Genomic DNA, 23,399 nt, shown 5'->3' on the forward strand with positions numbered 1-23,399 from the left:
GGTAGGCAGTCACTTTCCTAGAACAAGCGAGTAAAAAATCAGACTCTTCCTTTCTTCAGCGAGGCCTTAAGATTCCCGCCCGCGGCAAATGTTGAATATTGAGGCTATGGAAACCCGGCCGTAACTATGACAACTACCGCCAAAAGTTGAAAATTTTTCCAGTGAGGCAAAAATTTCAAAATAACTAATTGACAGAACTTTCCCAAATTTTTTAATATCTATGCTAAAAACATCTTTTTTCAGAGGGTACTTTAAAATTTCAAAAATCACTAAAATTGGACCCGATACAGTCCTCCAAAACCCTCCCACACTGGGTATAAAAAGTCACTAAACCCCACTTAATTCGGGTTATATAACCTCAAAATTTTTAGACAGTACTCACCACAGGGTGTACAATAAACGTTTTCTTTCAGTTCCGGAAGATCGGCCCCAATGTCCGGATGACTGGTTTACGAACTTGCACTACTTCAAATCTTCGCAGCTGCAGAAATCTTAACCCCACACTCAAACTGATGACATCATCACATTCTACATATCAATACGAATCCAAAGATATTAAAGCATTTATTAAAAAATCTAAGATAAATATGTACAAAGGTAGTTGAGAGAGTATAGTTATAATACGCGACATGGGCGTGATATTGCCAACTAGGTTACAAAAGAGTGTTTAACAAAGTATAGACCGATATTTACATGGGCGTAGGTGCCAACCAAAGAGATAAGAGTACAGGTGATACTAGTGCGACCGGTTAACATGGGCACAAGAGCCAGCCTGGGAAAATACAATGTGATTTAGAAGTACGCGATTTACATGGGCGCAAAGTGCCAGCCAAAGGAGTTTACATGGTAGGTTAGAAGTCCGCGAGTTACATGGGCGCAAAGTGCCAGCCAAAAGGAGATTACATAGTAAGTTGAGAGTACGCGGTATATACATGGGCTCGGAATGCCAGCCAGGTAGTATACAGAGTAGTGCATTAGATGAGAACATGGGTTCTGTTGTCTGTTGAAAGTCACGGCACTGAAGGGCTGTTAGCTTGTGAGAAGTGGGTTCGGTAGTTGTTGGACGGGAGTGGTGCTGATCGTTGTTGTACTCGCTGTCGGTGGTCTCCGATGTGCCTTCTGTAGATGTCCGCACTCCACCTGATCGCATCACTCACCATCAGCTTCCTCATTAGCCTTGAGTAGCTACGACTGATCCCAAGCCGTTGTAATGTGGCTTCGTTCGAGTGGTCGTAGCCACCCAAGGCTCCGACTATGAACGCGCTAATGTGCGTGTCATAGCCTTCGTGACGGAAATGGCGGGCAACTGCATCATATTTTCTAAGTTTCTCTTTACGTGCCAGTTGAAATGCAGTTGGGCCGTTCTCGAAAGGGGTCGTCACATCCACGATAGTAACAGATTTGGACTGTTCGTGGATGACGACCAAGTCCGGGCGGCAGTTGTCGTTAAAGCCTGGTACACATTGGTTTACCAGAACCTTTGCGTCGCCAGGCTTGAAGGCGGCCACAAGCCTGTCAAGGATAGCGTTGTGGCGGTGGGTTATCGCAGTGAGGTTGGGCGGGCAATGACAAATAACATGGGCCAGAGTCTCAGGAGTATGCCCACAGCGTCTGCATTGTTTGGTATCATTGCCGAAGCGCTTGTGGCCACGGAGGGCCACAACGCTCATGCGGGCACGGTGAATGAAGTACCAGTCGGCAAAGCTGGTATATTTACCATTGTTAAGGAAGTGGTTGCTTGCCGAACTGGTAGCTGTTACCCCATAAGCCTTTCCTTGATCGGGCTTAGATTGAAGTCTGTTGAGGAAATGCTGCTTCATGAGTCCACACAGAACTTTCTGGCAGTCGTTGACTCGAATGGTGGTGGTGCCAGCAATGATAGTAGGCAAGTCGCCGGGTCCTACAATCCAGGAAATGTTAATGCGTTTCTGAAGCCTTCTAGTGGCAATGCGCAGTCTTGTCCACATGGAGGTGATGTCGGCGTATGGAAGACCGAACTCACCTTCCATGGTACCATTAAGGTAATGACAGAGGTCCTCCGGGTTGGGGGCCCTCCCAATGCGCTTTTTGACGACCTCATTGAGGGTACTAATGGCGATCTGAGTGATAATTGGATGCCTGGCATTGAGTAGGTACAACGTGCATAGCTTCAGCCGTTTTTATTTTAAAATCGTAAAATCTCGGCCACCGATTATCAGAAATTATGATTTTATTAGTTATTTTGATACTTTTCTTTCTTTATAATGTTTTATTTACTTTATTTTCCTGTAATTAGAGACTATACAGCTTTAAAATAAACAGATCAGCTTTCTCTTCCCAATAGATTATCTCAACTTTCACCGATTGTCGTCGGTTCCTTTGTAATCGGANACTATTTGAATCACAATGCCATCATCTCCTGGGGCCTTCTTTTCTTTTATTTTATCTATACTCTCTTTAACTTCTTCAGCTGTAAAAGGAGGGTCTTCCCTCTCTTCATATACCTCCTCTACCACTTCTCTGATTTTCCAATGTCCCTCGTTATCCATACTCCTGCTGTCTTCTGGAAAGAATTGATCCAAAAAGTAAGAAATTATTTCCTGCATTGAATTAGTGTACCCACATTGGGTCTTGACTGTTGTAGTTATTGTCTTAGATTTTATCTTTCCTGTACTGAGCTTGAATATAAAACTCCATGGATCACTTGAATTTTCTTTGCAATAATCTTTCCAGGAATTTAATTTATAATCCTTAATCTTTTGCTTATAATGCTTCTCAAATCTTAGATACGCCCTTTTCCTCCTTTCCCTTTCCTTCTGATCCCAGCAATGCTGAAACCTCGTTCTTAACCTGTTATTGTTCCTCCTCAAGAAGGTAAGATCCGCATTCCACCACGGAACCAAATGCCTCCCCTGTTTCTTCTGTGGTATACAGTCCTCACATATCTCATTAATCTTCTGAATGGCACTATTTATATTAGCCTGTACCTCCTCCTTTTCCAAGCAATTCCTATTTATTACTTCACTGAGTTCATTAATACACTGGGCCGAAAACTTTGCCCAGTCCGCTCTGTTAATATCAAACTTCTTCCCTTCAATTCTCTCTCCAACCTGTGAGAGTTGAATCTTAAAACTTATCGGCGAATGGTCACTAAAACAGCTTTCCACCTTAACCTCCAATAGTAAAGGTCTAAAATAAATAGGTGAATGACCTATCTATTTTAGACCTTCACTATTACACATCGTTAAGTCGATCCAACTTTGTCCTCTAGGCCCAAAAAACGTTGGAGGCGATGCCGGATCATTAACCACATGCAGTTCATGCACTGCTAAAAAATCTAGGAATTCATCGGCCTCAGTATCCTGCAATGGGTCTTCCCAGACTGGAGAGTGGACATTAAAGTCCCCTCCAATAATAATGGCCTGTCCAGTAAATTTTTGCATTATCTTTTCAATGGTGTTATCGGTGTCGGCCATCTTTTCTCCGAACGGGCGGTATATACTCACAATTATAATCCTCTGACCAAAAACGATTATCTCACAACATACACATTTATGATTACTTATATCCTTATGAAAAATGCTATCAATATTAGAATTAGAGACAANGTAGTGATGAGCGATTAGTTATGTCAACCTGTAGCACGCTTGAGTGCACACGTAAGTCCCTCCAGCTCGATTTCCTCATCCCTATTAAAGCGCAAATCGGACCAGTCCACTTCAAACGCCTTTACTAAGAGATAGAACGTCCTGGCGTATTAAGTGATCAGTTTACGTACCTGCGCAATCCATCAGCAACCTGACAATCTCTTTGAGCGAAGCTGTACATTGCGTGAGTTACCTGGGCAATGTCAGCCAATTGATTCGTGGGTGTGACATTTGTACCGCCCTGCGAGTAAGGGAGGTGTACAATCTCCAGGCTGGCGCGTTGTGGCAGGCCAAGCCATTTCTTGACACACCTTTTAGTGGTTCTGTCAATTTTAGTAAGAAGGCTCTTAGGTGTAGTACCCGTAGTAAGAGCGAAAGTCAGTTTTGGCAGAATAAAAGTGTTAAGAGCATCAACTTTCTGCCAGGGTGCCAATTTGGAAGCATGCAATTTCACAATTGCCTGGAGGATCCCCTCGATAGTAGCTTTCTCAGTATCGCACTTGCTAAACCCAGTCGGCACGCCAAGATGTCGGTAGGCGTCGTTGTCACCTAAGACTGGTAGCCCCTGTTGATCGATGGAGAAGATGTCGTTGCTGGTGGTGTGCGATTTACCCCGGACTGAGAGTGTGCCACATTTCTTATGGTTAAAGTGGATGCCGGCCCATTTAGTCCATTCAGAGATTGTATTTAGTTGGGACTGTAGGCCTTCCACAGACCTGCTGACGAGCGCAATGTCGTCAGCATATGCCAGGATGTCAATGGAGTGCTGGTTTAGTAAGTAGCCCTTGTTTAGTTGTTGGACTTTTCTAATTGCAGGTTCCATGGCTAAGATGAACAGCAACGAACTGATGGGGCACCCCTGTTTCACCCCAGACAGCATACGGATTGGGTTTGTGAGGCCCGTGTTAGTCCGTACCTGCGTTGTAGCTCCCTCGTACAGTTGCTGTAGTATCTCTATGGCGTCCGGATGGAGGCCATGCCATACGAGGGACTCCCACAGCGTGCTGTGCGGGATATTGCCAAAGGCATTGGCAATATCTAACCAGGCGACAAAACAATCTTGTCTTGACCTCCTGGCATTTTGAATCACCGATTGAAGAACAAAATTATGCTCGAGGCATCCTTGATAATTGAGGAAGCCCTTCTGAGACGGGGATAGACGGTCGTTAACTGTGCACCAGCACAGAAGCCTGTCGGCAAGGCACGCCGTGTAGAGTTTGCCGAGTGTATTCGACAGGCAGATGGGGCACCAGTTGTTTAGGTTGGAGACGTCGCCCTTTTTGTGAATGAGGATTGTGTTAGATACTTTCCAGCTAAGTGGGACGTATCCAATCCTCTGAACAGCATTGAAGATCGAGGAAATAATGTGACCGTTGGGGTCTATCCGTCTCCAATGAAGGTACCTTAATTTGTCGGGCCCAGGGGCGGTGTTGTGCCCTCTGGCAATACGCCGTGCCACTTCATCAGGCGTAAAGGGAGCCTCGAACGGGTTGTTGGTGGCAGGTGGGGCGCAACGGTCGACAGGAACAGGGGAGGCGACATTGGAGGGGGTCGTCTCGTACATTTTTCGATAGTGAGATTCGATGGTAGCGGCTTCTACATTGCAGAAACAAGAGGGTCCGCCAATAATGCGGTCGTAGGCCCGTTTGCGGTTGGCTTTGTAGAGCCGTTGGGCTTCGCTGGCCCCAAGCTGGGGGTTGTTGGGCCTAGCTGGGCCTTGACGTTGGTGCTGATTGTTCTGTGGTGGGGTTCTGATATTACAGATCTGGTGGGCTAAGTTGGTAAAGTCACTGAGTACCCCTTCGAGCATGTCCTCATCTAATGTGGCGTTGAAGCAATCGATCCACGCTTTTGTCCACGATGGAGGGTCCTTGGCACTGCGTTGGCTGCTTCTCGGTGGAGGGGGACAGTCGGCTGCTTGTGTGGTAGTTGGAGAACAAGCTGGTGGCGGATTGCTTCCCAGGTTTGGTGATGCTGGGGTACGGGAGCCCATACTTACCTCGGTCGGTGATGGCGGTGGTTGTGACTGCGGATCTCTATGAGTAGGGCTGTCACAGTGACTAGAAGGGGCATCTACCAGAGGAGGGCTTGTTCGTAGAACCTGCGCATAGGTGGGAGTTTGCACGTTGTTAGTGCTAGTTGCAGGTGGTGTTGACTGTCGGGAAGGTGATCCTGCCTGCGGGCTTTCGCCCATGATGGCCTGGATGTTCGTAGTAGTTCGCTTCCGGCGTGGCCTAGCCTGGGTGGGTGGCGTAGACGGGGGTGAGGAGCCAGGAGAGGAGTGGTCGCTTTCTATGGTTGATAATAAAGTCGACCGTTTTTTCCTGCGTACATATGGCTTCCTCGGCCTAGTGGGGATACACACCTTTTTTCTGTCTGCCGGGAGCGGTGGCGGAGGCGAGCAAGCCTCTATTCTCACACGGCATTCCTCGGTTTTCAACTGGTGAGCCTTAATGACTTTTATTTTGTCGTGTGTGTATCCGCAAGCGCGGCACTCAAAACGGAGGGTCGTGCCATGGATGTGCTTAAGGTGCTTTACCAATCCCGCATGGTCCGCGTAGTCGCGGGGGATTGGAAGACAAAGCTGGCATCCATGAAGAGGGTGCAGTGGGACTAACACCGTGAGCTCTGTCATAGTGGCGTGAATCAAATGTGTAGAGAGAAAGAAAAATAGTAGTGAAAACCCCCTGGGGTGCAAAGCAACCAACCAAGAAGGGGCGGGAAGGGGAAGAAAGTGCGGAAGGGATGCTCACGCAGAGCACCGAACAGTCCCCAACAAGAGCTGGAGACGATAGAACAGTGTTGCCGGTTGAGCAGCGAATACACGGTGCGTTTAAACTGTGCAGGCCGCTCTTCCGGCAGAAGAAAGAAGAGTGTAGGACAGAGAAAGTAGCAAAACCAAAATATACTTACCCAGAGGTCTGGGGAGCAATGTGGGGCTCGAAGTCCAGGTCTGGTCCTTAATTTAGGCAAAGAACATCAAGCTGATAAGAACAGATATAAATGATTTTATTAAAATTCCTTAATATTTACAGGGAATGGGATATAAAGAGGTAGGAATAAATGAATAAATAGTAACCCGACAAGGGCACAAAGCCAGCCAAATATATACATACTACACATTTGATCTTAGCCAGGAAGGCCGAGAAGCGATACTACACACTTAGGTAAAGATACGTAATCCTCGAAAAACTTCGCGATTATCCAAGAGCTTACAAACTAGAGTCTGCGTCTGAATCATACACAAGATGAGAGTCCGGTGACTATCCAAACACCATTGTCAAACTTCTAGGCATATAGGAAAGAGGCGCTGAACGTCCGACGTACACGTCTTCGCGTTGAAAACGTCGGCCGCAACCTCTCTAATAATACATAATAGTTGTAAACGCGATGGTACAGTACTTGTGTTAACCCTTTATCGATATGTTACTGGTAACAGAACAAAAATAATAATTACTTAGTAATAAACATAAAAAAAAATAAAAGTTTATAATTAACATAACAGATTGATGAATGTTCACAATATTAACTATCTTTTGAATACCAATCACAAAATAAATTTAAAGTAGATAGGATATAATATTGTCAACATCTTCCTAAAACAAATGTTTTAATTCATCCTGACTCGTTATATAAGTACAGTAGAGCCTCGATTATCCGACCCCCGATTAACCGACACCTCGGTTAACCGACCGTACTAGTCGGCAAATTTTAAATGTCCGCTAGTGATGTGGCGCTACAATATTTGGCTATGTCTTGGCTACTTTAATGTTATTTTTACGTGTTTTAGCTGGCAACACTAATTCGACCATGAAAGGGAGCCAGTACTTAAACGAGGCTTAATTTTCTAATTTTTAACGATACAATAGATTATTATTTTAAAAAATTTTTGTTAGGCTTAACATTGATGAAAATTCAACGCGAAGTTAATTAATAGCGATATACTAATATACTAATTACATGGGATATAATAATATACTACAGTAATAATGGATTTTTTCATACTTTTCGATTATCCGACTTTTCAATTATTCGACCAACCCCAGTTTCCAATTGGATCGGATAATCGAGGCTCTACTGTATAGTTCTTTCTTCTGTTTCTTCAGGTAACAGCTTTCTTTTGCCTTTTCGCTTCATCTTGGGTATTGAATCAATTCCCAAATCTTCACATTTTTGTTTGCATTCTAACATGATAATATAATACTGATTATGTCTAAAATGTTGAAAAAAAATACTAGTTCATTTAATAATTCAGAAGAGAGAAAAATGTCTTGCGATTTATCCTGTAACTGGTTATTTACAACATTTATTTTGGGTAAAATATTTTCCCACATGATTAACATAAAAATAAAATTGTATGTCGTTTTAGTGTTGTCTTTATAATGTTGTAATTTTTAAAAATATTTTGCTGTCTTTATATTATTTATAATTTTATTTCCAACTTTATATGCTAGTAAAACAATGAATTCGTTTTGGATTTTTGGATTTAAATACGATACTCCTACAATTATTTGTTTTTGCACAACACTATCAATGAGATTTTGTCCAGTTTAATTGTTTTTTTTTAGAATTTTTCAAGTTGTATAACAATTTATGTGTTCTATTGATTGTTCATGGTTCGGGATTCTAGGATTTAACCCTTATGCACCATTTGGCTAATATTTTAGATTGCTCTTTTTTATTCTTCTAATTGTCTTTCTTTTTGTTTTATATTTTCCCAGCCAAATTATTTCTTTTTCGTAGACATTTTATTTTATTATAGCAATTTTTTAAAAAATATAACATTTTTTATTACTAAATTTGACAAAGAAAAGAACTCACTAAACAGTAACATCTATAAAAGTCTAAGATTCTAATAAGTTCATACAATGCACTACCTCTCACCTTTTCGAACGAAGCAGAAGAAATGCGCCATTCCCTCCTTACCTTTTTTTTTCCTGGGCAGATAGAGGAGTGTATTGTTATTTGCTTTTAAACCGAAGGGAAGAGAGACAGAAGATAGATCGCGAGGCGACAGAAGAGCTGGCCTTATATAAGACGGCCGGAAGATACACGAAGGAAAATAGTATGCTTTCCAAGAGGACTTTTATGGGGAGCTGGCCCCTATTTAGGTGTCATCTGCAAGGAGAAAACCCGGAAAACTCCAAGCTGTAAAATTTTTTCCGTAGCTTCTTTTCGGTTCCCCCGTATTATAATAGCATAAAAATCGAAAATTTAATGTTATATTTGAATAGATGCGAAAAGTTAGCGCCCCTCCTGCTTTAAACCAATATTTCCCTGAGGCGTACATCAGAACAACCCGGGATAGCTGATAACAACTGTTTTCCAGGTCAATCGGTTTGTAAACAATGTAGACTCCACAATGTTAGTTGAAATTACAGATCATAAATACAATATAAATGTAAATAAAAACGTATTTTGTGTTATTAATTTCGAATACATATTATTCCAAAACCTTCTCGTTGTCGCCTTTATTTAAATCGGCGCCTATGGCAGAGGCCACATTGGCCATACTATAGTTACGGCTCTGTGCAAAAGTTACTTTTTCTGCATTTCTTTGTAGTAATTAACATAAACAAATTAATTTTTACGTTAACATTCAAGTTTAGTATTTTGTATTTCGTAGATTTTCTGTATCAAAATCCGAAAAAAAGGAACTTTTCCTTTGGAAATTTTGGCAATAATTCTGTTTGAAAGTTACACTTTGAAATTCATAAGAAAACTCACACAGGAGAAAAGTTCTTCTGTTGCCAGTTATGTGGTAAAAGTGGATTTTCCGCAGTTATTCCGGAGAAAAATCTTTTACCTTCAACCATTGCAAACAGAGATTTACACAAAAGATCAATCTAGTAAGGCATGTTCGAATTCATACGGGAGAGAAACCATATAACTGCGATTATTCTTTACGAAAGTTTGCTTACAAATGCAGTTAAAATTTTCACATGAAACAACATAGCAAAGAGATTCTTAATTAATATAAATACAGTAGACCCCCTATAATACGGTAGACACGTTCCGTTTTATATAAATTCCGTGTTTTACGATCACTTAAATATATGAGCCAATCACAGCCCGGCACGTGTGCAGTTTCGGATCTACAGCTGTTTGAAAGGTTTTCTTCCATAAAATGAATCGATTCTAGACTAATTTCACTCAACATTTCTAAAACACGTATAATTTTTTTGGGAATAATCTATATAAACTATGCTATAAACAAGAAATTGTAGAATTACTTACCGAGTGTTCACCGTTCGACGACGCCATTGCTTAAGCTTGTTTTCGTTGTGGAGCATCGCATCGAACGGCGGGCTCGACTTCTCTGAAAAGTTATTTTTCTGTGAAAAATTCGCTGAACTTTGGAGACACCATTGATATAGATATAATTTTTATGGCCGTTAAATAATAAATGGTTTTTTAGTAGGTCCGCTGCTCGTTTAAACTCAACGGTTTGTGTAATATTCGCTATTGGACTAGATTCGACCAATCCTGTCGAAACACGAGTCGGCTATGACGTTTTACCGTATTTTACGAATTTCTTTTCTCGTGTTTATACGAATACGAAACGCAATTTTTTCGCCGTATTATACGAATCGTTTAAAGTAAGGTCTACTGTACTGTGAAAGTTTTAAATTTGAAAAGAGTAATATAATTTCCAACCTTGCTATTTATTCATTGCGTACTATTTTCAGTTTTTCTACCTAACAATATAACAAATTAAAAAATTACAGTGTAGAAAGAAAACCACATTTGCTCCAAAGGGGCGCGAAACAACAACCATGTCAATATGAAACTAACACTCAAAGACCCCACCACTAGCCACATGGTCAACAATGTAAATTATAAAGACTTTAATTGATTGTGAAGTGACTTCAACGTCATGCTGTTACTCGTAAGCACGTAATAGTCCTCTTAATTATATGCTAATTTCTTAGATACGTATATGTGAGATCACAATAAATACACGTATAAAGCCAATTTTAATGTCGGATATACAAAATATACAAGTAATGCAATTAAAAAATTAAGTGCTTTTGCGTAGAGGAGGTGACGTCAAAGTCATGTGGCATAACCAGCCAATTACCGTGATGATTCATTTCTACATTTAAGCGCGTGCTGTATCCGTTCTTCGATGTCAACTCGAGAGTTCAGTGCGGAAACGAGCCGAAGAAATGGCGGTTCCAGAGGTGCAAAGTCGGTAAGTAGTTGTATTGTTTTCTGTTTATAGTGTTACTAAATGTGTGGGCGCAAAATAATTTTACCTGTTTTGCAATTGACTATCGTATGCGTCTCTTTTATAAGAAAAATTAAGAGAGAAAGCGATGCTGTACTGCTGTCGAGAGCTTAAAAAAATAACGTGATAAATGACATAAGTTAATTTTCTGTCTGTTATTTTTACTTATTTCATCACATATGTTCGAGTCAAATGAACATACTCAGAATATTTACTCTAAAAGTATTTAATTAACAAAAGTTTCAACTGTCTTAATGATTTAACAAAACTTCACAAAAAGCTCATTCCCTTCTGTAAATAACCGTCTGTTTACAATGTTCGAACTCGAGAAATAGACACTTCCACTTTTAGAGTTCAAAGAATTTAACTCTTTAAGGACATTGACATTTTTGATATTATGCAATTTTCCTTTTCTTGGTGAAATTATTTTCGGTGTTTAAAGTTTCAGTTAATAAGCTGTGTTCATTTTTTAATATACCGATGGTTAATACTCATTTTTTTTCTACAAGATGTAATTCGAATAGTTAAGTGTTTCTCGACATGTAAATCGCGGATCCCTCAGTTCCATCAACTAGTAGGTGGGACGTTGAATTCTAAAATATAAAAGTGCTATTTATTTGTTTAAGGCAGATAAACGAATGAATTAATTAATTACATTTTGTACAAAGATTTGGTTAAGATTAATTTGATGCCAATAATTATACAATATATTTTGTTGGTAGTTATTTACATTAAGAACTTTAAGCGTTTTCTTTTAATTCTGTTTTAATGAAGCATGTTTAATAAACATTATACACACAATAAAAATGTTTCATTTAAAACAATAAACCTAATACGTGTTAAAACAGCACTTTATAAACGTTATTTGTTCAATGATCACAAGTTTTACATGAAAGTACCAAATAACATTACAGAGAAATTCACTTATGCCACCGGTTTATTACTTATCGGTCCACAAAGCGAGAGAAGTCATGTTCAGAATGAATATATAAGTATGACAATGATACGATATACACTGCTTTCCCTTATAAGCGACGAGGAACCACATGATGCCACCCGGCATGAAATAGCCACAAGCAATTCGACTCGACGCGCTAGATAGGCTTTTAACTAATAACTCATCAGTTAAAAACTTCTTTTTTCTTCAGTTTGTAATGTAAACTTGTAATTATGCTTCGTGTGAATATACGAAAACAAAATTTAATTTTCACTTAATTACAGAGCGTCGATGTCTGTTTATTTTAAACATACCAAATAAATGTTCATAAAAAGAAGACCTGAAGATTTTATTATCTGTTACTGAAAGTAACATGTAATTGTTTATTCTTATGTAAAAGTAAAATTTCGTATATTTTTGTGTAAAAAAAATCATCAGCTTCTCCCTCTTAAAGAACTTCTTTAATCACTTTTTTCAATGAATGTTGATTGATTTAATATTATGTTAGCATAATGATTTTTTTACTTTCAAGCTTTAGTCTTGTATAACAAAATAATAGAAAATTCCAGGAAATCGCAGTTTGAAACTACTATTATCAGTTATAACAGTACAGTATACAATAACCTATAAGCGTAGAGATGCAGAATACGATAGGTTATAGAAAAATCAATTACAGTAGAGCGTCGATTATCCGAAAGACAATCATCCGAAAGACAATCATCCGAAACGTCAATCATCCGAAAGAATTTCAGTCTGCAAGTTTAAATTTTCGCTAGTGCTGTGGCGCTGCAATCTTTGGCTATGTCTTGGGCTACTCAAATATTTTACGTTTTTGATACTAAATTAACTTCTGAAGTATAATTTTTTATTGTTTTTATATTTTTCAATATATTTCTTTTGTTNTGTACAGGTACTATACATCTGTATTTATATATTAACATTAAGACTCATTCCCATTACTTCAATCTATTACAAGTAACACGTTCAGAAATATAGAATAATCTTAACTAAATTTCGTGAAGACCGGGCGTCAATAGAGATATCTTTTCTTTTAAAAAATGCAGCGTTTCCAGGGACAGTAGCTCTTAGGAAATAAAACATGATTATCGCGGAACCATCAAAACCGAAGATGATAAGCTAATACAAAAACTTTAATATTTTAAAAATAGATATTAAACTTTTCGTATTATCATATCCCGAAATACTTTCCTATTCATATAATAGAGATATCTTTTCTTTTAAAAAATGCAGCGTTTCCAGGGACAGATGATAGCTCCAAGGAAATAAAACATGATTATCGCGGAATCATAAAAACCGAAGATGATAAGCTAATACAAAAACTTTAATATTTTAAAAATAGCTACTAGTCATGCATTTATTGTTCATACACCATTGTCGGAAATACTACAACTACCGTACCGTACAACAGACATGTTTGTTTGAAAGTAATAATAATTACTTTTTTGTTGTTTAGGGTTTCTTCGGGTGAGATACGAATTCAAAACGAAAAAAACGAAGAAATTATTATATTAGAAGCTCAGTTAAATAAAGTTCTAAACAGGCATTTAGAACTTCTCATCACACATTTTGAAAATTCTAAAGTACTGTTTATGCCTTATTCAATCGAGACCATCAGGCAATTCGTTACGTAAGTTTTTACGATACTTACCTTTCATTTAATTTTAATACATTGTCATAAATTATAATTTGTATTTTAAAAAGTTACTTACAGACGGACGATCCCGGATTGACATCTTTTACACACGCATTCGATCTGTATCATGTGAGTTTAAGATACGAGTTAGACAATTTAAGAAAGAAATGCAAATCATTTATCATTCGAAAAATAAATCTGCATACCGTCTGCGCAATCCACGATTTTGCACGTGAGATCGATGATCTAACCATAACTTATTATTGTTGGCTAGCTTTCGATCATCACGGAGAAAGACTACTTAAAACAGACGAATTTATGTGCTGTAAAATTGCAACAATTGATAGATTGCTATCTCGAGCGATATATAAATCTGTCAGAGAATTGCGTTTACTCCGAGCCGTGTATTATTGGAGCATAGAAGAAGTTAAAAGAAAATTGGGTGCATGCTGCTTTCTTTCGATGAATGAAGAATCGGAAAGGAATGCAATAAGAAATGTTATGGAGCCATTTATTGGAAAAGTCAGATTTCTTGCCATGAATAAAGACGAATTGCAATCTTGTGTTTTTACAATGAACTTGTTAAACGAAGTAGAAAAGAGTCATATCTGGAATGCTTCTAAGTATAATTATTATTTCTTGTATCCCAGTTACTTCAGTCGAGAAACAAAAACCAGAAACAAAATAAATTATTATAGCTTGTTCTCGTACATAAATCTTGGAAGACCTTGTATGGTCTCAATCACAGAGATGAAAGGTTACATATATTTTAGCAGCGAAGTAATTGTGAGGGAAGATTGTTACGTCACGGCTCTTCGATTTCCTGTGAAGCTTGGCGAACGTTTTCCAATGTACGTATACGGGTATATTAACAATTTCGACAACGAGCATTTTTCGTTTGACACCGTATGCAATTCAGAGGGAGTAGCAGACCTGCAAACGAAGTTTTATCTAGAAAAATATTGGTCAATTCGTTTCTTTGCTTTTTTTTCTCTCGCTGAAATTGTCGAACCCGATATCGAGTTTTCACATCAACTGAGTTACTTTGTGAGCGACGAAGGAACAGATGCCAGGAAATTTGAAGACAAATTTATTACCTGTGACAGAAACCTTGTGAATAATATTTACTTTTTGGTTGATTTATATTTTTGAAATCAAAAGTTTCCTTGGAAAAAAGTGAAATCTAAAGGAGAATATAGTGTAAAGTTTATTCGAATATGATTATTTCTTATTGTATCAATGTAAAATTTCCGCAAAATGTGTGTGTACGTAAATGGAATAACGGTTTTTATTGGGTTTACAGATAACAAAATTTAATTTAAAGTGCTTATTAATGTAATTTTTTTTGGAAAAGCATATTGTTATTAGTTGAGTTGTTATAATTAAAAATTTAGTATTTATAAATATATCATCATCAACAAAGTTTATAATTGTCAGCATTTGTATGATAATTACGTGGGTGATTTTATTTGTTATTGCAGTAGATGTTCGAGAAAGAAATATAATTACATTGCTACAGAATTATTTTTTTTTTTCCTATATTAATGAAAATAGAAATATAAAAATTCAGAATAGAATTTTTGTTTAAATGTAAGATCTGTTCGATATTTACATTTCAATTTCAGTATTTACAATATTGTTATTTGTATTTGTTGTCAAGAATGTAATGCTTTACCATTCTTTTCATCTACGACATTTTTCGTTAATTTAATTGGCTTCAAATTTGATTTTTTGAAGTGAATGTGTCCGGAAATCTTACCTGGCTACTGACATTTTCCGTTAAAAGAACATTGCGTTTACAAAGAGTTGATTGCAGAACTTCTACAACAGCAGTTTGCATAAACGATTACGAATCAAAAAAAGCTTTATAATGTGTAACTTTAATACTATGGGTTTACACTAGGGTAGTTTTAATAGCGTTACTGTACTTATTTTTAATATGGGACTAGAAATCATTCAAAAATTTATAGACGAAAATATTATTTAAATTATAACTTGTAGCAATTAGCACAATTAGCAAGTAGTTGTAGCAATTGTAGCAAGTAGTTGTTTCACTTATTTCTAGTTTATTAGATGTAATCGTCAAATTGATAAGCTTTTTAGGCTATTTTCTTGAATATGTTTAATAATTACACACATTAATTATAAACATATAAATTATCGTAAATTAAATTTTATCATAATAAAAACATTTGTAAGAGAAATTGCAGCATTTTATTTATATAAATTTCTTTTTGTTTGTGCTACTGAAATTAAGATGCATTATTACAATCGATGGCGAATCGAAGAAATACGGTACATAGAAAAATTTTAAGTGAATTCTTTACCTGTATATTATCAACGAATATTATTCGAAAGATAGACTTGTACACAACTTATAAAACTGCAATTTAATACATCCATCATATTGTTTATTAAACGCACTACTCTTCTCTATTACTACAGTGTCAATATTTCATAAAACCTAATGAAAATATTGGTAATTTATAGTCCTTATATTAATTATATACAACGCCGTGTTCAGTTATTCCATTAAAACTTATCTATTTTGTATTCAGGTAATATTATGGAAATTGTACAGGTACTATACATCTGTATTTATATATTAACATTAAGACTCATTCCCATTACTTCAATCTATTACAAGTAACACGTTCAGAAATATAGAATAATCTTAACTAAATTTCGTGAAGACCGGTCGTCGTATTTATACATTAAGCAATTTTTAATGATTAATAAATATCCCACGATATTCAATCGCAGATGACCGTTTCTCCTGAAGAAACACTTAACACTTCATTTATCCATTGATCAGAGCTGATAAGGTGTTTGGTATTCAGGTACTGTACATGCAGTACCTGACACAAAACACCTTATCAGCTCTGATGAATGGATGTGCATGTGAATAATCGTCCAGTCGACACTAAACTTTACATCAGCACACTTTTTGGTATTTATGTCAACGTTATAAAAAAGTTCTGGTGGTTCAATGTGTGAAAAGCGGCCTGAATCAAGAACAATTAAATAAATCAACAGAATCATAATATTAACTATAAAATAGTATTAACAAAAAAACCCTCCATTTTCCCTTTTTGTTTTTCGAAATTTTTCGAGGGAGAATGTTCATCTTTCCGTCCCCGGAGTAACTTCCTTTCCCAACGGAACCCGCAACTGAATTACCCGGACCTTACTCAAAAAATTCTGTATTTAGAGAAAAACGATCACGAGACCAGAGGGTATAAACGAGAGGTGAGAACCGACAGGGGGGGTCGACGTCGCCTGACACGAGCCAAGTCGTCCACGCCTTACCTCGCCCCGAGAAGACGTTCCGGACCTTGCCAGACATGAATCGCCAACCCTAGGAAACTAATACGAATCAACCGAAGGTATGACTAAATATTGTAAACTCTCTCTCGGCGCGGTCACTTCGAATTACGCTCGAATAGTTTATTCCTGTTTGTTAGGATAATATGTTATATCAATAAATGTTGTTTTGTTGTTAAAAGTCGTCTTTACTTCGAGTATCGCTCACACTTTACCGGCGACCCCTCTCACCTCCTTCACTCGACCTGACAAAAGAATCCCGACTTTACGGGATAGAAAACCATAAACAAGCCATCCACTGATCAGTGGGCAGTTCTCACCAAACTGTTGCCTATCAAAACGAGGTACGACTTAGTCCTACCTCAGGCTACCCACAAATGTGTTACTGTTTTCCGCCACCATCGTCAAAGAAAATGTCTTGTGTAGTAGTTGGACATTCGTGTTACAGAAGCAGAAACACGCTGTTACATTGGTTAAGTCATTGTTTCTATTATTTTACAGCATTCAATTCAACTATTTGAAAAAAAAAAATATTGCACTTGCCAAGCGAAAAGAGTGCATTTGAAAGTCAAGTCACACAAATGAAGGGAATCAAAAATATATTTCTGATATTTTCTTGTTTGTAATTCTTTACCACAATCACAGCCGTAATTTTTTTTGAGATTTTCGTATACCCTTCCTTTACTGAAAAATGAATTGTTGAAATCGCCTTCTGTGACGTGAATATAATACTAATTATAATATTTGAATCTACTCAAATATTCTATATATTTTTTTCTATCGAGGCGTTATATTATAAAATATATGTAAGACTACGACATCTGAGCCAAAGACTATCTTTGACCTCCATTAATGTACAAGGAATACAATTTCGCATCGAAGAAATTATTGAATTATTGTACTTCATTGGGATTTGTGGTATTGTATTCAGTGTATGAACGAAACAGAAAATTTATATCTAGCAGCGATTTACTCATTCTACGTATATTTCCCTCCTCTATTTATATCAGCCTGTTTATTTATGAATCTGGATTGGCTTCTTCTTATGGAAATTACGGCCATAACTGTAGTATTATTCACTGTCAGTTTCATGTTTGGTTTCTCTTTTTCGAAATTTACTTCAACAGTAAGTAAATATGTTTGGATCAAGATATTTATTAATACACAAAAGAAGACACATCGATTTTACAACATTGACGAACATTTTCATTTATAAATCTAAAATACTGAAAGCAGCTACAGTCGGCTAATAAATCAGGGAATATTTAATTATATTTTTTCTTTAGTTTAAATTATTAAGTATATTTGAGTTTAAGAAAATGTTTTTTAAGTATGAGTTTCGACTGTAGCTCCCATATCTTTGTAAAAGGTAACTTTAATTAAAATTAACGGTAATTTTTCTCTTTTGGATTTACAGCAATTTTGACAAAATAAACCATTTTTCCAAGGGAAACTTATATCTAAATTATAAATTAAAGGCGAGGTTTATTACATTTACATCTATAATGAATTTTATAAAAATTTTTATTCACTATTAAATTCAATACCTAGAGATAAATTTTCAATTTATTCAAACAGATGGTAGATTTTATGAAGAGATTCGGAATATTTCTCATTAGAATATGAATGTCTGGTTTATTCTACATAAATAGAAGCGTTTAGAGCAGTGTTTCCCAACGTTTTTTGTGCTATGCCCCACCTAAACCTTTCTAAAATTCTCATGCCCCCTAACATATACAGTGGCTATACCAGGCATGACCAACATACGGCCTGCGTATGTTGGTCATACCTGAATTTATGAGGCCCGCGATTAATCTTCCAATATTAGCTACTCAAGTCCGAATAGCTCGATGAAAAATTCTGGTGCTTAAAAAAAAAAAAGGTCAACAACTCATTTTCAAATTGCCCCTTTTAACAATCGAATTGCCCCCTTGTGGGGCGTGGGCCCCACGTCGGGAAACACTGGTTTAGAGTAAGTGATGAAGATTATAATAAATATTTAAAGGTTCATCTAAATTAATTACGTATTTAAATTGTTTTCAGATGATTAGATAAACCCTTATATTATATTATAATATTTGCTTATTATAACTACAAATTTTATGATAATTGAATATCAACTCAGCTTCTTTTAAACATTTAATAAAATACGTAATACCTTATAACAATGAAAAATATTTATTAAAACACAAACGTTTTCAGCCTAATGGAATAGGCCATCATCAGGTGACAGGCTATCGAAGAACTTTGAAAATTCTGTTAAAACCGATCTTTCGAACCTTACAAATTCAAAATTATAACGTAAAATAAATTAACTCAATCAATACACAAAATAACTATAATAAATAGATTGACGCTATATTAATATAAATAATAAAAAATAAGGCGATATAAAAATAAAAACAAAAATAAATAAACCTAAAAGCTTAAATGCACAAAAGGATTAAATTCATAAAAATATATACATCAAAAAGCATCACATTATAAAGGGCAGATAAAAACTAAGAATTTGTGTGTTTTAACTTTTGTTTTACAAGGAACTTCCATTCCGATAATAAACCATCAGCATCCCTTGCATTGATACAGCCGTCTCTTAATTTACTCTTATAAATTTCAATTTTTTTCATGTTGCAACGCCAAAGATGGGGACCGCAACGTCTTGAGAATAGATGCTTCATTCCATTTCACNGATATAAAAATAAAAACAAAAATAAATAAACCTAAAAGTTTAAATGCACAAAAGGATTAAATTCATAAAAATATATACATCAAAAAGCATCACATTATAAAGGGCAGATAGGAACTAAGAATTTGTGTGTTTTAACTTTTGTTTACAAGGAACTTCTATGCTGATGGTAAACCATCAGCATCCCTTGCATTGATACAGCCGTCTCTTAATTTACTCTTATAAATTTCAATTTTTTCATGTTGCAACGCCAAAGATGGGGAACGCAACGTCTTGAGAATAGATGCTTCATTCCATTTAACTACTGAAGCCTCCGCTTGTGCCATATTTGACAAAACCGTGGTACAATGTCTTTTACTAATGTCATATCTGTGTTCTTTAAGCCTAATAGCCAAATTTCGTCTACTGACTACAATATAGTCCTTCATAATTCCTAGCTGTTAATTTTCAAAGGGAATTTTATACACGCCCGCTGTTTCTTCTTTCCTAAGCTTGTCCTTGTCGTTTCTAAGAATACTGTATAAATTAGGGCATCTTTTGTAAACAATTTTAGAGCGTTTTTTATTTGAAACTTGCTTCATGATGTCCTTGAAGTTTTTATTATATGTAAATTTTGTTATCTTAAATTGATGTGTTTTTGTTCTTAGCCTCTTGCCTCTTTCATAACTTTTTATTAGCCTTTCAATTGTATTTCTGCGGAAACCCAAATTTGTAGCTACTTTCTTAATTCTGTCAATCTCTTTACTCCTATCCAATATATTGGAGCAATAAGTAAACGCACTCCTAATGAGTGCCTGAAATGATGACATTTTGTATTCATGCGGGTTATTCGAATTAGCTGGTATGTAGAGAGGATTGTGCGTAGGTTTTATGTAAATGCTCGTTGTTATGCAATTTCCTTTTAATTGTATGTCTATATCTTGAAAATGTATTCTTTCGTGACTATTCTGCTCTAGTTTCAGTTTGAAACCATCATTGTTGGTGTTGTTAATAACCTGTATAAACTCGTGTATTCTTTCGCCGTTTCTCCATATAATGCATACATCGTCCACATATCTTTTGTAAAATACAATATCTTTTTTGAACCTATTAACAACTTGTTTTTCTAAGTTGCGTAAAGTTTTTGTTTCCATTTTCTTTTTCATTTACTGTGTGTATTCGTTCTAATGTGATTGTGTAGCGTAGTAAAGTTTTAACACTATATTATTCTTTCAGCGATTACAATTTCATGGAGTAAAATATTGTTTTAAACTAATTAATTTGTTGCTTGCTTATTGTCTTACTGAGTATTGTTTTCTTATTAAATAAAACAATGTTTGATGGCTTCATATGGTACTCTTCTCTCATTTGCTATTAGTTCCGTATTATTAACAATTCTTGGTATAAATTATATAAAAAATTAAATGCTTTTTAGTTTATTTATTTGAGCAATTAAGATTTTCATGACATTTGGAGTTACATTATTTTTTTTTCTTTAGTAGCATTTGCATCTATTAGATTTTCAACCAATTTTTCAGCAGCATTAACTATAGTTGTGGCCTTCAGAAATTGATGACATTCTTGCACATTCTCTAAGTGAAATTTCTGCACCCGGTATATCTCCAACAGAAATAAAGTTTTCTTTACAAACAGTAAATTGGTTTCTGGAATATAATAGATTTAATATGCCATGTTTGGTATCCAGTTTGTAAAGGTTTTTATCTTTAACTGCAACAACGACACCTAAAATATTTTTTCCATCACTGCGGGCTCGATCTACATCAGGTACACGAATCCTTACTGTATCATCAACAATAGCTGCTGTGTATTTGGAATTTGATGTATTAATCATTTTTTCTGCTTGCTTTTTAAGATTAAACAAAGCCCTTGTTTTAGACACACTTCTTATTTTTTCTTCTTTTTTTGGATCAATTGTTTGGATTGTTTCTTCTTCATTCACCAATTCTGTAATACTAATAACATCCTGGTTTAGATTTTTTTCACGTGAAGACGATGTAGATCTTTGAACTTCATCAGTTATATTGCTATGTAAGGGTGGCATTATCAGATAATATTTCATAATGTTTTCTTGGACGGTACCCGGACTTTCAGAGTTTGAGCAACTTTGACTTACTTCGTTGATAGTTTTAAAATGTCTCTGTAGATCCTCTTCCGTATTAACGTTGAACAACGATTCGTTGGGTATAAAATTCTTTAGTCCAACTTTTAACTTTGCTCCAAACATGGCCTCATAGGGGCTGCAGTTTATACCAGTATGATGCGCTCGATTTTTCATCAGTAGTACAAAACGTAATCCTTCCGACCATTTGTTAGTATTGTTAATTTCCAACCAAGAACTAAGCATATTTTCTACGTCTTGATTACATCTTTCTACTGAAACCTGACTTTGTGAGTGCCTGGGCTTTCCATGCACCATTTTTAACTCGGACCGCATATTAAACATTTGTTTGATGATGTTATTGGCGAATTCACTGCCATTATCTCTTTGTAAAATACTTGGAGCACCGAAAATTGTAAAAATATCTAAAAGACCATATGCTACTTCTTCAGCCCTTTTGGATTTTAACTCATTTAATCGGTTGTTGAAGCGATTATTCATATCACTAAATGATTCTCTGATTGTACTATCAGTCCATGGTGTGTCATTACTGCAACTGCCCCAGCACAAACTAATGTATGAATGTATGAGATTGTGCGAGAGTGTAGAAATGAAATGAATGTTTTATGGTAGTAAGTGAGTGTTTACATAATTTAGTGTTTTTCCTAATACCTTTGTCATGTTGATTTTTGGTATTCATGGTCTTTGTGTTGGATCTGTACCTGTACATTTAGTGATTGTTTCCTAAAATATATATAAGAGCATATTAACTAAATCTATGTCTATGTTATTAATAGTGGATGACGAAGCGTATGTAGGATCACTAGTGATAGTTGTAGTGTGTAGGCTATAATCAATGCTTGTTGCTGGATTATCCTGACAGATTACGCAATCTTCATTAATGTTAAATGTTTCTGTTTGTTTTGCGTATTTAATCTACAACTTTTTCTTTGATATGTTCGCGGGTTGTTGGTGAAAAAGGTTTTTGTGTGTATAATTGATCTTCTTTGATCAACAACTCTTTGTTCGGTAAAAATGAAATGAGGATATTGCTTTGTAAATCGATGGTGTAGTTGTTGTCTGTATGCTGTCAGGTTTATTTCAAGTCTTGTGATGGTGTAGTAAATACATATGGTAAACTCGTTCATTTCTATTGTTCATTCCATCTGTTGGCATTGTTTTCCAGCTTTTTTGGTCTGTGGATGCATTGTCACAGAAACACCAAGGCTGGATTGATACCTCTCTTCTGTCGAGAGCATAGCCATGTTTGGGCACATGCTGCTTTGCCACCAGTAACCAAGAGAGACTGTGGCCTATTATTCGAATGTGAGCCTTTGCCTAACCTACGATCTTGTTAACCCGGACGACGTCCGAGCCAGTATCACATTTTGATCTGGTTACTACCATGATAATTCTCTCCGAAAAATGTGGGTATGGTCACTCTTAGCTTCATCCTTGCCCTTAGACCTTACTGGCATGGGTGCCCCTACCAGGAGCATGCTCTAGCCTCTATGTTGCTCTATGGATCAGTAAAATTACTCAGCTCTCCCAATTCAACCAGTGGTTACCATGGAAGAGATAACTATTATTATTATTATTAACAATTTACCTCGATTATGTTATAAGATTTAAATTTAAAACTTTTTAATATAATTTATCTCTACACTATACAAACATACTCTTCAAAAATTTTATTTTGCTATTTCATTATAACTGATAATAAAAGTGATTTGTGATATTTCTAAAATAAATGTACGTTTTTCATTATTTCTGTTTTTATCTACTTTATTATTTTGTTATATTGTATATAAATTGCTTTATATATCTATAATATATAATATAA

The 23,399-nt window shown here is 36.2% G+C and overlaps 3 protein-coding genes across 3 annotated transcripts; 1 reads left to right on the forward strand and 2 right to left on the reverse strand.

The window, feature by feature from the left end:
* Window positions 1–1,010: 1,010 nt before the first annotated feature.
* On the reverse strand, window positions 1,011–2,009 carry LOC111640308. The gene has a single exon (XM_023386316.1). The coding sequence runs from the start codon at window positions 2,007–2,009 to the stop codon at window positions 1,011–1,013; it is 999 nt and encodes a 332-aa protein (XP_023242084.1).
* An 8,760-nt stretch (window positions 2,010–10,769) lies between these two features.
* On the forward strand, window positions 10,770–15,008 carry LOC111640311. Its single transcript, XM_023386320.1, has 3 exons — window positions 10,770–10,821; window positions 13,269–13,442; window positions 13,517–15,008. Exons 1-3 carry the CDS (start codon window positions 10,796–10,798, stop codon window positions 14,598–14,600), a joined length of 1,284 nt encoding a protein of 427 aa, XP_023242088.1. The 5' UTR covers window positions 10,770–10,795; the 3' UTR covers window positions 14,601–15,008.
* A 5,948-nt stretch (window positions 15,009–20,956) lies between these two features.
* Window positions 20,957–21,900, reverse strand: LOC111640310. Its single transcript, XM_023386319.1, has one exon. The coding sequence runs from the start codon at window positions 21,890–21,892 to the stop codon at window positions 20,981–20,983; it is 912 nt and encodes a 303-aa protein (XP_023242087.1). The 5' UTR covers window positions 21,893–21,900; the 3' UTR covers window positions 20,957–20,980.
* Between the last annotated feature and the right edge of the window lie 1,499 nt (window positions 21,901–23,399).

This window comes from Centruroides sculpturatus, unplaced genomic scaffold (assembly GCF_000671375.1).
Source record: "Centruroides sculpturatus isolate CEXI.00-Female unplaced genomic scaffold, Cexi_2.0 scaffold1340, whole genome shotgun sequence".
In the NCBI taxonomy this organism is placed as follows: Eukaryota; Metazoa; Arthropoda; class Arachnida; order Scorpiones; family Buthidae; genus Centruroides; species Centruroides sculpturatus.